The sequence below is a fragment of the Rana temporaria genome, chromosome 4 (genome assembly GCF_905171775.1).
Source record: "Rana temporaria chromosome 4, aRanTem1.1, whole genome shotgun sequence".
NCBI classification, from domain to species: Eukaryota; Metazoa; Chordata; class Amphibia; order Anura; family Ranidae; genus Rana; species Rana temporaria.
The window spans coordinates 279,965,318-279,981,873 of NC_053492.1; the positions used below are offsets into that span (position 1 = coordinate 279,965,318).

Sequence of the window (16,556 nt, forward strand, 5' to 3'; positions counted from 1 at the left end):
AGAAGGCATATTTTCTCAGTAAATGGCCAGAAAAAATGTCACAATGTTTTTTTTTTTTCCGATGCAAACGCACATGAATTATGTGACAATGTTATTATTTGTTTTCACTGCAAACGCACATGAATTATGTGACAATGAGAATGTTGCTTTGCACAGTAAACGCACATGTTTAATGACACATTGAGAATGTTTTTGTCTCTGGAAACGCACATGATTTATGTCACAATGAGAATGCATGAATGCACACCACTGTGGTCCCTAGCACAAACACATCACATGCACATCGAATTGGATTAGATCCAAGTACCCCCCCCCCTTTGGTACTTGGGAGCAGTAACGCCCCGCCACGGCTCCAATTATGTCACTGTGCATTCATACACCATTCAGGAACCTAGGATGACTTTTCCCTGGTCCTGGGGATCCCTTCTCCACCAAAACTGAGGGGGACACCCTTATTTTGTCAGGAATGCCACCCCCCCACATTCACACATCATTCACACACATAAACCAAATCATAAGTACAGTATAATAACCAAAAGTTTTAAATAAAAAAAAAAAAAAAAAAAAGTACCCCTGGTATTTAAGTCCGGCGGCGAGTGCTCCGTCTAGGCTGCCCACGGGCAGGGGCACGGGCACGGGCACGGCCACGGGCACGGCCACCTGGAGGATCTTCACGGGGGGGGGGAGCAGGGGAGGGAGTATCTTCATTGGGGGGGGGAGCAGGGGAGGGAGTATCTTCATTGGGGGGGGGAACAGGGGAGGGAGGAGCCTCCCCTGGTGTCTGACCTCCGGCTGGCCTGCCCTCCAAGGCCACTGCTATCCTGGTCAGGCAGGCAGTGATGGCAGCCGTATTGGCCTGGCCAGCCCGGGTGTTCTTCTGCACAGCCCGGGTGTTGTCCTGCACAGCCCGGGTGAGGGCAGTCACCTCCTGGCCCACGCCTGTTGTGGCGGTATGCAGGGACCACAAACAGGTGATGACACCCAATGAATTGGTGGCCACATCACTGAGTGACTCCCTCATTACATCCAGGCTGTGCTCCATCTTGGCCATAGTTTTTTTGATGTCACCCAGACTGCGGGTCTGCTTGGCATTGTCCCTCAGCAGACTGGCCGGCATATGCTCAGACCCCACCCTGGTGTCCTGGGTCGCCATCCTGCCTGCCCCTGAGGCTTGTGGCCAGGTAGGAGGGGATAGAGTGACCCTTGTGGGTTGCGGCATGTTGTGGGAGGAGTGGGAGGGGCTACCCCTGATGGTGGCCTGACTGGTGCCAGCCTCTGGGGGATCCTCTGGGGTAGCCTCAAGGGGAGCCTCAAGGGGAGCCTCTGGGGTAGCCTCAAGGGGAGCCTCAAGGGGAGCCTCTGGGGTAGCCTCAAGGGGAGCCTCAAGGCTAGCCTCAAGGGTATCATCAAAGGTCATCAGATCTGTGGCAATAATGATTTCCCGGCCAATCTGGAGATCTTCTTCCTCCTCCCCCTCATCCTCCTCCCCCTCATCCTCCTCCCCCTCAGCCTCCTCATGAGGGGAGGTTTGGCCACTCCCCTCCCCTGGGGACTCCTCAGCAGCCTCCTGTCTTTGGGGTGGTGCAGCAGCCTGGCCTGATGGCCCAGCAATCTCCTGGTCATCTGTGGAAGACACCAAACAATCACAGGTTTGAGGATCCACACACTTGCCACATGTTCCCTTCCCCCACCCACACATGCTAATCACCAAAAAAACAAAAAAAAAAACCTTACCTGGCCTCACAGGAACATCAGACTGATAACCAGGCAGGCCCACCACCTGCTCTGGCTCGAAACACCGGGCCACTGCCCATTCCTCCTCAGTCAGCCGGATGGGGCATGGTCCCCCTCCTCCAGTGCCCCTCCTATGCGCAGTGAGCTTGGCCACCTTATTGCGGACCACGCTCCTCAGATCATTGATCTTTTTCTTAATGCCAGCGGGGGTCCTCGTCTCCCCTCCCCCCGCCGCATTTATGTGATCTGTGATTTTGGCATATATCCTCTTCCTTTGGGCCGGGGAGGTGTTCCGGCTATCAGGCCCATGTAGATATCTTCCATATTGTATGACATACCTGGCTAGGATTTGCTTTTCAACATGTGAAAAATTCAGCTTCCTGCGTTTGGGGGCCATCACAGACACCACCCAGCAACAAGAAGCCAAACAGGACAAACACACAAAAATACACACACAAGCAGACAGCTACTACAAAGTCAAATACAAACACACAAAAACCAAACACAAAATCCAAGCAGAACAAAAAAAAATTACCAAAAACAATCAAACAAAAATTACACTTATCACAAACAAACAACAACTACTATCTACTACTCCTCCAACACTTCTCTATCAAACACAACTTACCAACAAACACTGACAAACTAAGAGCAGAAGCAAATTGCTCATGGAAGGGAACACAGGGAAATACTTTTGCAAATGAAGTGTGTTTGACTGGAGCTAGTTAAGCACAGTGCGATCCTCAAACTAAGTACACTTGGCCTTTTACCTATCTCACTGATTGCGCCAAGCAAAGTTCTGCACATGCGCAGTGAGCAGCAGATTCGTGCGCGCATGCGCAGTACGGCCGGACCTTCATTTGCATGGGGTCACGGCTCATTACAATGAAGCACGCCCACTTCCTTCCCACTTGCCATAACCCCGCCTTACGCCTCTGTATTTACGTTACGGCAGGCGCACTTTTGGGCGCAAATGCGCTGTGGATACGGCAATTACGACACCAACTTAGGGCGCCGTAACTTAAATGACATAAGTTAGTAAAAACTTATTTTGCGCCGCTGGCTGTGGATTTGGCCCTATATGTATTATTACTGGACTTTGAATGTTTTTTCCACAGATTAAGGGATTGTGTTATATTTTCTATAAATATATTTATTGGTGTTTTTTTTCACATCTAGCATTTACTTCATTTTTGCTTAAGGGATGACACATTTTTTATTGTTTACTTGCATATGCAGGTATGCATTTAGATGTGAGCAACACCCTTCACTTTCATGTAGCTGATTCGAGCCTTTTAGGAGAACACAACATTAATTATCATTTAGTTGTTTTCACTTAGTGTCAATTATTCAGGCTTCAGATATACACTCAAGAGGCTATCGGCAGATGCAGTTGGACTATTAAAACATAGGAATACTTGCAAATTAGTCATTTCTGGAGTTAGAAGCATGGACAGGATATGTGGCTGAGACTTTCTGTCTCTCTTTCCACTTCCTCTTTCTGGGGTTTTAAAGTCTGCCTCCCAAAGACAGGAAGTGCTAATACATAACTTTATGTGACGCTGTGCTATTGACAGCTAACACTAGGGGGAAGCAGATCCCTACACAAGTTTGGTGATGTATCTAGCTGAGTTGTGAAAGACTCTCTATGTTATTGTACAGTAAGTATCATTGTTAGAATTGTATTAGAATTTTATTAGTTGAGTAAATGGAAACCAATGAGGGAATTGGCAAAAATGGGTGGTGGGGTAAATGAGTCTGGCAGAAGTATTCATGATAGATTGAAAGGGGGGGGGTAGCATGTGTAGTGGTAGGCTGATGAGGATTGAGTTACTGAAGTTGAGTAGAGAGATAACCTGGGAGTAGAAAAGTAGATTTGTGGTGTCATTAGTTAACAAGAGCTGTATTTTGGAAATATTACGGAGATAAAGGCAGTAAAGTTAAGATTGGGATTGGATGTGGGGCTGGAAGGGGATCAGAGTCCAGGATTACATCTAGCTCGCATTTCTGGGATGCTCTCCCTTTCATCAGCTTCATCAGTCTTAGGCTGATAAAATGGAGGACATCCCAGAAACGCGTCTCTTCTGGGCTTTGGACCAGTGTGACGTTGATCAATTACAGAGAAGGTGCTCAACCTTACAGCTGCCAGCTTTTCTACTCCCTGAGTTGCTGGTGGCATCCTATACAGGGGGGAAGCCCCACTCTGCATGCTCCAGCTTGGGGCTAAGAGGCTTACGGTATCTATGACTGTGGAATGGCATCCCTCACCCACACCACTATATATTCAGTAAGTTTGCCTGCTTCTGCAATGATTTTAGATTTTACAATAAATTCTCTTTGTCTCATGTATTGCATTTACAGGCTCACTGTGCACCTTTTTATCTGTTTGGTAATGAAGACAGACATGGCATAGGCTCACCTTAAAGTGGAGTTTCCATCCCAAAATTTTTTTTTCATTATTGTGCTCATTAAACCTAAAAAATAAAAAAATAAATAAATAAAAATGTTTTACACAAAAACTTGGTCCTAATGGAGCTTGTTTATCAATTCAAAGGAGGGAAAGACTCTCAGTGATGTGAGTCCTATTAGTTGATGGAATTTACGTAACATGCCCTTTAATTTTGATTGGCCCTTTAGTAATATCCACCCTACCTTTTCTTTACTAGCTCTTTTTTTTTTGCTTTCTTTCTTTTTCTTTTTTCTTTTTCTTTTTTTTTTTTTGCAACGGTGGGAGGGGAAAACATTTTTGGGCAGTTTCCTAAACTCAATGGGATTTCATGATCCCTGAATTGGGGTTTTTTGTTTGTTAAGCTCATGACTGAGATAGGATAGCTATTACATTGTTTTGTTGAGGTATATCTATCACTTTATGGGACAGATCTGATCAAATTCAATAGATATATGTCTATTGTTCTGATGTTTGCTCATTATTATTTCTGTCATTTATGTTTACATGTTAAATGTCTTCTTTCTTTTTTTTCTAAAAAAAAAATTAGAAAATTGAAAAAAAAAAAAAAATGTAAGAAAAAAAACCTAAAAAAAAAGAAAATGAATACAGTCACCACATTTAAGTATAAGTAAACAGTAATATATACTGTATATATTTTTTTGCTGGGTGTAGATACAATTTAAGCTACGTTTTACCAAAATTAAACAAAGTGTAATTTTACCCCTCACCCTTTTTTTCATGAAATTGTTATTTGCTTAAACGTGTGGTAAATATAAAAAAAAAACATAAAAGTAAGCAAATTCATGTATTACACTGAAATAAATTTGTAATATTATAATTTGACAGATTTGTTTTTCCACTTGGAACTGGGTGACTCATGCATCTGTCAAGAACAAAATGTAAAAGCTTATTTAGACAAGCACTTAAACGAATGTCCTAGCAGTGCTATTTATTGTGAAAAAAAAAAAACATGGCCCATCCTTGGCCTTACACTGATTTTATATGTGACATTATTATGAGCTCTACATTCATTTATTCAACGGAAACAAATGAAGCCCTTGAAGATAACCAATACTTCCTATTTGCACGAGCAATTAATGCCTAGGGCTTATTTTGTTTGCAATTATTAAACTGGATAGTGCTGACATAACCTGCAATACTATACAGAGGTAGACACGTTGTGGTTTTGAGATGTGAGAGGACATCAACACATTTTAATTTAACCCTACAAAAATCTCTAACAGAACTCGAAAAAAAAAAACGTAGCAACCTGCATGTGACTGTACAGGTGGGTGAAAGATGCATAGTCAGTCATAAGTTACATGGGTATTTGATCCAAAAGCAAAACATAAACATGTATTATATTACAGATTACCAATTCTTTGATGTGATGGCTGCATTAGTTTTATTTTTTATGCTTTCTTTCTTTTATTTTCACCAGGTGATCTGGCCACAAAGTCTGTTGTTCTTCCAAAAAATAATCTGTCCTGCAGATGTAGCAGGTTGAGGGTTGAGATAAACCATTTAACACGGACAGGGGAGCTTACAATGATCAGCGTTTATTCAATTATGTAGAACATTTACCCCAAAGGAAGAAAAAAAAAAACTACTGCTGTAACTGCTTAAAAAGTGTTAGCTGGAGTTTGTTTTCAGTTTGTTTGTGTATTTAAATCTGCAAGTACATCTTACACCCTCAGAATGACAATGCTGCTGTCCATAGTTATACAAATAAAAAACTGTGCAGCGCTAATAATGTCCATAGTTGTTTTTGTTGCTTCTTCATAAAGAATGTTGGCACTCTAGTACAGGAGGTGTGTTACTGGCCAGATCACCAGGTAAGAACATAAGAAAAAAAGCCTAAAAAAGCAGCCACCACATTTAATAATGCAATATATTACATTTTTGGTTTTGGGTTTAATCCCTCTTAAAATCTCTGGGGGAAACACAAATCCTCCCTTTCAAGGGAGATACCCCTGCACTGCAAATATTAAATGCTTAATTCTGTCTAGGTTACCAAAAAGCATTTATGTACATAATCATCACACCCCTGCCAACCGGCACTCCCCTACATTCCAGCTTGGACTGTTCCTTGCTGTCTTCATGTCCAATGCTGGTCTATGGGCCCTTCATTGTAATTGATTATGTCAGAAGATTTGTGAACGCTGGGGTGTAGGGGATAACAGGTTGTGAGCAATGGCTTACATCCGGGAGGGAGCCTGAGAGCGGAAATCAGGAAAATAAAAGTAATTTTACCTGTACCCTAGACATTAATGAGCATTTAACCATTGTGGTGCGGGAGCAACCCTCCTGCAAGGGAGGATTTAGATTTTTCCCAGAGTTCAGCTTTCTGGGAAAGATTGGTTCAGTTTCAGTTTTTGAATAGACTTACATTTATTACAATTATTACATGTCTTATGCCTCGTATACACGACCAGTTTTCCCATCGGGAAAACTTCCATGACAGCTTTTGGCTGGGAAAACTGGCCATGTGTATGCTCCATGGCAGTTTTCCCGACAGGAAAAATGCCGGGATTCCCGGCAGGAAAAATAAGAACATGTTTTCTTTTTTCCTGCCGGGATTTCCGGCAGTCTTTTTCCCGACAGTTTTCCCATGGGAAACACTGCTACGGAGCATACACACGGTCGGGATTCCAAAGCTCTCATGGCAGTTTTCTTGCCAGGAAAACCGGCCGTGTGTAGGGGGAAAAAGCTGCCAAGGAGGTTCACGGTTTTCCCCTTTGTTTTTCCGGCAAACTTTTTGCCGCCGGGGAAACTGATCGTGTGTACAAGGCATTACAATTACATTAAAAATAAAAATTCAAAACAGGCTATTATTTTGCCAGTATAACATGTATGCCTACACTTCCTGTCCTATAGACCGACCAGGAATATTTTCTAGTGCACCGCTACCCCTGTAGGGGCCACTGGTGCTAACTGGTTCTCCCTCCTAGGGCTCACGTACACTACAGCTTCTAAACTTGTGTTTAGGAGCTTTTGGCATTTTTTTGCCAAAGCTCCCAAAGTCAACTCCAAAACCTAAAAGGCTTTTACAAGAGTTTGAAGCTGCTGCGGTTATTAAAGGTTCAGCCTCCCTCAAACTCCCTCTCCTGAACATGGAAGAATCACGTTCAGGATAGGAATCTTTAGACCGCCTGCACCAAAATGCATTTTTGCATTTTTCCATGGCCGGCGATCAACATAAGACTAAGGCCTTATAGGCTGAAACTCGTCAACCTTTCCTATTGCGTTTGTCTACAGTGGCTTATCAATAGATACGTCAATTGTTTAAGAGCAACGACCGGAGTGCTGATCATCTTTTCCTAATTATTCTACACAGCCAGCGACTGTGGATCGAGCACCCGGGAGCTCTGCTTTTCATGTGATGTATGGGTAGTAGCACTGACATTTTTGTTTATATTCTGGCGGTCAACATAGTCTGTGTGTTCATGAGCCCTAAAACTACAGAGGCTGCCTGTCCACCCAGTAATTAATTCACTCATTCGGGCTAGAATAAACAGTCTACGAGTTGTCTTTTAAGTATTTATTGCTTGAAGTAACTTTAACAGGAGAAGGACTAGGGCATGGAATTCAGCAATGAAAGGACAGTCTTCTCCTTCAGTAGATTTGAATGTTGGACAGTCTAACCTCCCACAGCTGAAGACCATGAGTTAGCTTTCTGAATAAGCTAATGTCTCACAGCTGGGGATGAGGCACGTTTATGAGCAGTCTAAGGCCTCACAGCTGAAGACCATTTGACAAGTCTTTGGCACCTGATTATCTTGCACCTCTGCACAACTGCTGGTACCTATTCTCTGGAACACTCAAAGTCACAGGGATCAGTTTAGGGTCTTCACACAAACAGCTGGATTAACTTTTGAATATTTTTTGTTGCGTGGACACTGTTAAGTAATTATTTATTAGTTTAGGGTCGTTAATCATAAGTCCCCAGGGCAGGTGCCACCTTCCAGCTTCCTCTGGACACAGTCCAGTAATTAAGATGGCATCTCTCCAGACCTCTGGTGAAGTTCTGCAATCAACTTCAGACTATGTATCACCATTCCTGCTCCCCTTCTGGATACTCCTTTCCAGGGATTGGCTGGAACCTGATAAATATTCAGGTTGGTTTTGTCTCTCCCACCCTAAGCTCTGAAAGCTTCTTCCAGAGAAACAAGAAAGCAAACTCCCAGTCTATGAAACCCAAAACAGACCAGGTCAGGATCACTTCTACCTTGATTACACAGGGGGCTAAAAACAAAATTTACCTAGCATTCTACGCTAGATATGTGCATTCCCGTTCGTACGAAAATTTTCATTTTCGTACCCGCAGAATAATGTGTACATACGAAAAAATTTAAGCACCAAAATACGAAAACGACAGGATTACGAATGAGTCGCATAACGAACAACCGCAAATACGAACGAACGATCCGACGAAAACGGCAAAAGAATGAATATGACATCTATAACAAAAGACTTGCATTCTTTATTTTGTTTGAATCCTTGTTCTGTTCGTATTTTGATTTTCAGCGGTATGTTCATATGACATCTATAACAAAAGATTTTCATTCTGTATTTTGTTTGATTCCTTTTTCTGTTTGTATGTTCATATGACATCTTATAACAAAAGATTTGTATTCTGTATTCTGAATTCCTTTTTTCTGTTCGTAATTTGGTTTCAAAATACAGAATGCAAATCTTTTGTTATAAGATGTCATTTTTGTTTTTTGAATGGACAGTGAGTGTAGTTAGTTAGTGAAGCAGCTTCTCTTTTGTGCTGAGTACAGTAGTACAGTAGAGCCAAAAGGGAGAGATCAGTTGGCTAGACTTTTGAACCTGGAACCCAAAAATGGTTTTCTGATGGAGTTTAAAAACGAACGAACGTTCGGTAAAACGATCGTTTTTATGTTTGTTGTTAAAAAAGTCTGACCAAGTGTATGGGGCTTAACAATAGTTAATATGAATGAGCCGCGTGTTGAAAGTGCCGCGAATCCCGCAATATATTTACGAAAGTACAAAATGACGAAAATTCACGAAAATTATTGTCTAACAAGTAACGAACATGAATTAAACAGAATAACGAACCATCCCGCATGTACGAAAATAAAACGATAACCAAAATACGAAACGATCGAAATACGAAAAAATCGCGTCGTACGAAAAACGAATGGGAACGAACAGGAAAACGGGCGTCTTACGAAAAACGAACGGGAACGAACCTACGGAACGATACGAAACAGAACAAAAAAAAACGAAAAAAAATTCTTACTCATATATTCATTCCTTTTAACATTGGTAAATAGGGAAATCTCCCTGATTGGGTAATAGGGACACAGACCGCATAAAAAACAGACAGATCTATTTTCTCACCACTCTATCCATATTAAAAACGTTTGCCAATTTTTCCAAATTTACCAGCTGTCAAAACTGCTGAGTAATTCATTGATACAGGTAAAATAACTTGTTTCCAAACTGCTTTAGAGTGTATATGTAGAGTAGAGTGATTTATTACAAGTGCTGTTCATAGCAAACAATTATAAAAATAATCTGAATTCCCTTTTGTGCATCACTCAGGAGGAATTTAAGTCCTAACAGTTTGAAGGTTCACTGACAGCAAAACAAGCAGACTGTGGTAATGCTGCCTATAGGCTTCATGGGAACATTCACTAGCTGTGCCACAATGCAATCAGATTCAAGTTGATAGGACATATTTAATCAACTCACATTACATCCATGCAACAAAACACTTCAATGCAAGTTTTCACAGCCAATACACTCCAAAAAGGGCAGTGAATCTTATAATCATTTCTGCAGCCTACTAGAAAGGTATGTAATACACCTTGAAATCGATGGGGTTGATTGTGTGTGAAAGAGCTGCTAGTGAAAACAAAACATCTATAAAGAAATGCAAGTAATAAAGGTGGTTAACAGCAGCCACCTTATCTATTAGTTTACTGAGCATTGTTCTTGCTTGCCCCAGAATCCTCCAGCTCTTACTATTCCAATATTGACTGAGCTTAAGTTTAAGCCTCACTCCACAACCCATAATGCAATGCATGTGCTTTTACTAAAAGGGTGATGATTTGCATTGTGGGAACTGGGTTATGCCAAAGCTCTATCCTGCATGAAACAACTTCCTTCTAATATTAGGACTTTTGACGTGCCATACAAAAAAACAAAAAAAATAAAAAATCATAAAAGCAATGTGGTAAAATATTACATGTTCAACTTTATTTAGTCCAAAAAGTTGAAAAAAAGCCACATGCAGTGTATGTACAATGGGTACATTTGGAATACTGGGATAAATAAACACATACCTCTAATCAGCCAACTCTGTCTGCTAAGGTTCTATTATAAACCATAGACATTTTCTCAAATACAGTGTGCCAGCTTTGTATTGAGATGGTGACTTCACTGCATGGGCTAAATGCTCATTCATGTCTAGGGTACTGGTTAAAAATAAAATAAATGACCATGTCTGCAGGCTTTTCTCTTACACTCCAGCAGTCACAGGTTCTCTGACATCATCTCGTACAATTCAGGGCTCATAGATCTACACTGGATGTGAGGAAGCCATGGGACAGTCCATAAGCCAGAATATAGGAGAGCGCCGGTTGCCAAGAGAGCAGGAATCAGGTAAGTAAAACTTTTTTTTTTTGGTACCCCAGACTTAAATAGGCATTTAAACTATGCAGTGTGGGGGCAGCCCCACTAAAAGCAAGGATTTTGGTTTTCCCTGGAGAAGAATATTTTTTCCACATAGCATGGTGACAGGCCACAAAGTTCATAAGGATGGCTGCATGCTCTTCCTCCAGGTATTGAGATATTAGGACCTTCTGTATCCTCCCAAGAAAGTTCTCCTTCTCTCCTTCACCTGGGTTACATCTACTGCTACCTTGGTCAAAAGAGATGCTTGCCCAAATGATAAAAGGACTTTTTTTTCCTGTTCTTTATGGCTGTGCCCCAGGAATAACAGTGCTGCCACTTCCAGCTCATGCCCATGCACAATTGATCTGGCTCTTTCAGTGCTTGGATTAGGAAACCCTCTTCTTCCTGTAGCTTCTGCCTACACCTTCCTCATATTATTTAATGTTTAACACTACTCCAACTTGTCCAGTAACTGACATGACATCACACAATCAGATGAAATACTAATTTCAGTGCTCATATACACTCAGCAATAATTCTAAATGACACTCATTGAATCATAGGAATCATAGAAAACCAAATGAAAACAAAAGGGTTAATTAATAAGCCACTTATTGGCAATTTAGTAACTCTTAAAGTGATTGTAAAGTCTCTTTTTTTGTTTGTTTAAATAAAAAACATGTTATACTTACCTGGATCTTCCTCTTCTTGGGTCCCTCTTTGCTGCTCGTAGCCCCTTCGTCCTTTAAGTGCCCCTCAAGCAGCAGCTTGCTACAGGGGGCACCTAAGCCAAGTCAGAGCTCTGTGTATCCATTTAGATATGGAGCCTGACCTGTCACCACCCCTCTCTCCCCTGATTGGCTAACTGACTTTGATTGACAGCCACGGGAGCCAATGGCGCCGCTGCTCTGTCTCAGCCAATCAGGAGGAGTGTCCTGGATGGCTGAGGGGATTGTGGACATCGCTGGAGTGAGAAGGGGTTTAGGTAGGTAATTAGGGGGGGTGCTGGTGGGGCTGCTACACACTGTAGGTTAGTAGTTTTTTTTATCTTAATGCATAGAATTCATTAAGATAAAGAAAAACCTTCTGCCTTTACAACTCCTTTAACCTGGATTTTATTGGCCATGATATTTTCACCTTTAGGAGCAAGTTACATGTTGCACTCATATTTGGTACTCTGTGGTCTGTGACAGTGGGTAAGCGATCTTCTCCCCAAACCTGCTGTCAATTTTTGAAAACATCATGGCAGTGTGGGGTCCTGCCACACAGTCACATTATTAATTTACATTTTCCTCAATGAATTGCAAAAGGGCACTGGTAGGCACTCTCGTACCTCATTGATTCTTGCAAAGCAAAGTTCACCATAACATAAGTGAGTTTGACATTTTTATGTTTTCTTCCACTTAACATTGCACTTCTTCCAACTTTTTCTTACAAATATATATACTGAGTTTGTTTCTCCTTTCTACGACATTTTCTCATTCTTCCCTCGTCAATACCATTCTTAAATCATGAAGCTACCCTTGTATTTTTTATGGATTTTTTTATATTGAAGATTGTTTTATGCGTAAGCTAACTGGACAAACTATTTTTTGTTTTTCTTAGATACACACTTGTGGATATTCTGCGTGCGATACTGCTATCGCTAGAGGCTATGATAGAAGACCCAGAACTTCAAGTGAATGGATTTGTTTTAATAATAGACTGGAGCAACTTTACCTTCAAACAAGCATCAAAGTTGACTCCAAGCATGCTGAGACTAGCAATAGAAGGTCTTCAGGTGAGAGAGCCTTTTAAGGGACATAATTGCTTGCTGTCTACACTAAATTATATATGATGTCACTCCAGACAAAACCTTGTTTTTGGAAAAAAGGGAGCTCAATTCTTCTGAGAGTTTTATTGCAATGTTTAGTCCATTGGGATACATTTCCTATTATTTCCTGTTTTGAAGTCTATACAGCTAAAGAGGGACACATAGGTCAATAAAATTAACAGGAATCCTCCTTGTCAAAATATTTTATTGAATAGTACAGAAGTAGTGTACAAATTGCATAAAGTAAATACAATATCATATAGTCAGGGGTTAGAATGTAATAATAACTATTAAATAATATTGAAACAAGATTGATTAAAACTTTAAAAGGTATTTACAGTTCTTCAAAAGGTGTCAAGCCTAGAGGTATTGTAAGAGTAACCTTCTTATTTGCGTTCTTGAGTAATCACCATGGCAAGAGTACCGTATTATCAAAAGATGATGGCATAGCATATGTGATCCAGGGTTTCCACATTTTCTCAAACTGAGAGATCATGTCCGTATCTATAGCTAGCATCTTGGCATGGGTCATAGTGTTGTTCATTTTAGTCACCACTTCATTTACCACTAACTTTGAAGATCTCCATGCTTTTGCCAAAGTCTGTTTAGCTGCTGTGAAAAGCTGCAATAGCTATTTAAATTGAATCCAGTCTGTTTTGAAGCCCCCAATTCTGACACCCAAGAATTTTGCAATGAATTATCGGATCACTTCATTAACAAAATTGAGGGGAAATAGTACCCCTCTCAATCCCCCCCTTAGTCAACCGCCCAACGCCCATAAAGATCAGCCGCAATTAACCAGGTTCACTCTAAAACCCATCTCCATCGAGGCCACAAAAAATATCAACAGCACAGTGCCTAATGATATTATCCCCACCAAACTGCTAAAGGAATGTGCCGATATTCTGGCACTGCCTATCAAGCAGATGTAATCATTATTACCAGTCATTCAGGGAGGGCTTAGTACCCACCCTGTTGAAACAAGGTATAATCAAACCCATTTTAAAGAAACCCACCCTTGACCCTAAAGACCCCGAACATTGTCGTCCCATAACAGGTCTGAACATCTTCTCCAAAATAATGGAGAAAGCGGTGGTACAACAGCTGCAACAGCATTTAGACACCCATAATTTGCTCGATCCTTTTCAATCAGGTTTCCGTCCAGGACACGGGATGGAAACAGCATTTCTCAAAATATGGGATGATGCTCTTGAGGCCGCAGACTAAGGAGAATCTTGTCTTCTAGTACTCTTGGACCTCAGCGCAGCTTTTGACACAGTAGACCACAAACTATTGCTGACTCGGCTATCGGAAGTAGCCAGAGTCGCAGAATGTGACTTATCCTGGTTCGCCTCATTCTTGGAAAACCGATCACAAGTGGTTCACTTCTGAAAAACGCACGGTGTCATGAGGTGTCCCCCAAGGATCCCCTCTGTCACCGGTGCTGTTTAACATCTATCTTCGCCCTCTTTTTTAAATCATCAGCAGCCAAAAGCTGCTCTACCACTCTTATGCGGATGACACACAATTATATTTTCGCATCTGCAACAAAAATGATCATCATCTCGGTCTAGAGAAATGTCTCTCTTTGATAGAGAACTGGATGTCAAAGAGTTATCTTAAACTCAACGGATCGAAAACAGAACTTCTCCCGTTTCACGCCAATCGAAAGAATCAATCGTAAACACCCTGGATACCCCCTCCCATTCTGGGAAAAATCATTACCCCTAGCACCAAATTCAAAAGTCTTGGAGTCATCTTTGACACCTACATGACAATGGATGCACAAATAGGGTCAGTAGTCAGCGGTTCACATCATCTGCTGCGCCTACTACGTAGACTTATCCCATTTATTCCCAAAGAAGACATAGCAGTCGTGATGGGAACACTTGTTAACTCCAGACTTGACTATGCAAATGCCCTTTACCTTGGATACCCAAAATACCAAATCACTCGCCTGCAGATCGTTCAGAATACGGCCGCGCGGCTTGTGACGGGAAAAAAACCTTGGGAATCTATCTCCCCCTCACTGAGAAGCCTTCACTGGCTTCCAGTGAAAGACAGAATCACCTTCAAAGCACTATGTCTGACGCATAAATGTATCTTGGGTAAGGCACCCAACTATCTAAAATGTATGTTGTATGCGAAAAACTAAACGCATACAACCCCAGTCGCACTCTGCGATCCTCTGACCAAAATCTACTCCAAATCCCTAAAACCAGATACAAGTCCAAAGGAGAAAGATTTGCTGTCCAAGGCCCTCGGCTTTGGAACACTTTACCAACCTCCATTCGGTTGGAGGAGAACCACCTGGCCTTTAGGAGAAAGATCAAAACCCATCTCTTTTAAGGTCCAAAAGGAGAACTGGCCAAACAAGCGCCCAGAGGCGATTTAGTTAGCATGTGTAGCGCTATATAAGTTTTTCACTCACTCACTCACTCACTGTAATCCCGTGGCTTTTGTCTTGCCCAGGGTGATTGATGGGAGAACGGCTCCCGATCAATCCCCGCAGTACCCACCCTCTCCCCTCCCACTCCCAGTTCCTCACCAGAAACAATTTTCTACTCGCAAAATGTGAGTAGGCGAGTGGAAAATTTGAGGGCTGATCTAGGCTGTGAAAAATTCTCACACACTGTATCCTCATACTCGGGGGGTGTAGTATAATGTGTTTTGGGATGTAATTGAAAGTATGCTTGTATTGTATTGTATTGTATTGTATTTTATTTTTGTTTCTTCACTTTCCCAAACTGTTTGACAAAAAATTACAACTTTAAAAATAACTCACTATGTTCCTTACTAAATACCTTGGACTGTCAAATTTCCAAAAAAGGGTAATTTTGGATGTATTTGTACTGTGCTGGCATTTCAACACTTCAGGAATAGAGATAGTCATTCAGTGCATCATGCTTGATCAATTATATATATAATTATATATATATATATATATATATATATATATATATATATATATATATATATATATTTATGGTCGTTACCCTCTGACCGAGAGAGATGTGGATCACATAAACACGCGACAAGACTTACAACATAAATAGACCTGAAGTGTGCCTTGGTGGTCTGGTCAGTATGCCAAGAAAAGGGGGCATACCCAAGGTAAGTAATGGGTAGTTAATTGAAGAAGGACATGCTGAGAAGTGCCCTGAAAAAGGGAAGGGCGGGAGGGTGTCGAATGCGATTGAATGCGCAGACTCACGGACATGAGGTGAGCTGGGAAGAGTCGGCCCAGTGACGTGTAGTACTGCACACTGAACCGACAAAGAGCATGTGTGAGTGGGCTGCTTAAATACCCTCCGGGCTCCTCCCATAAACTCAGGCCACCATACTGGCCTTCTTATTTATGGTCGTTACCCTCTGACCGAGAGAGATGTGGATCACATAAACACGCGACAAGACTTACAACATAAATAGACCTGAAGTGTGCCTTGGTGGTCTGGTCAGTATGCCAAGAAAAGGGGGCAAAAGACTCAGATAGGGAAATAGTTTATATTGATTTCTTGTATTTATTGAGCCAGCTTGGTAAAGGCTTGTGCCATTCCTTCATGAGGATTTGGGATGTATGTAGCAAAACAAGGAGACTTCCATCAGCCTGGTATCTTGATTACGTAGTCTGGTACTCCCTGTTGGGAGGCAACTGAGACTGCTCCAATTCGGAAAGAATGTCCAGAGAACTGACTGGGGTTTGAAGCCCAAGTTACTTAGGAGGATTCTGACATGCTTGACACACTGGCTGACACTCAGGGAGCTGGTTTAGAAAGGGTAGCAACGAGCTACCATCAGATTGGCTGGGTAGATGGAGCAGTAGTGGGTCGAGCACCGTCACTGGGCGTCAGGCGATGTCAGTCTGAAACAGGTTGATGTCAACCCCAGGGGCCTGTTTGTTGCGTTTGCAGACTG

The 16,556-nt window shown here is 41.8% G+C and overlaps 1 protein-coding gene across 1 annotated transcript in view; it reads left to right on the forward strand.

Moving 5' to 3' along the window:
• CLVS2 (clavesin 2) overlaps positions 1-16,556 on the forward strand; it is a 107,196-nt gene that overhangs the window by 49,970 nt on the left and 40,670 nt on the right. The window contains exon 2 of the mRNA XM_040350348.1: positions 12,434-12,608. Within this exon, the coding sequence (XP_040206282.1) occupies positions 12,434-12,608 (175 nt within the window). The remainder of the gene's footprint in view (positions 1-12,433; positions 12,609-16,556) is intronic.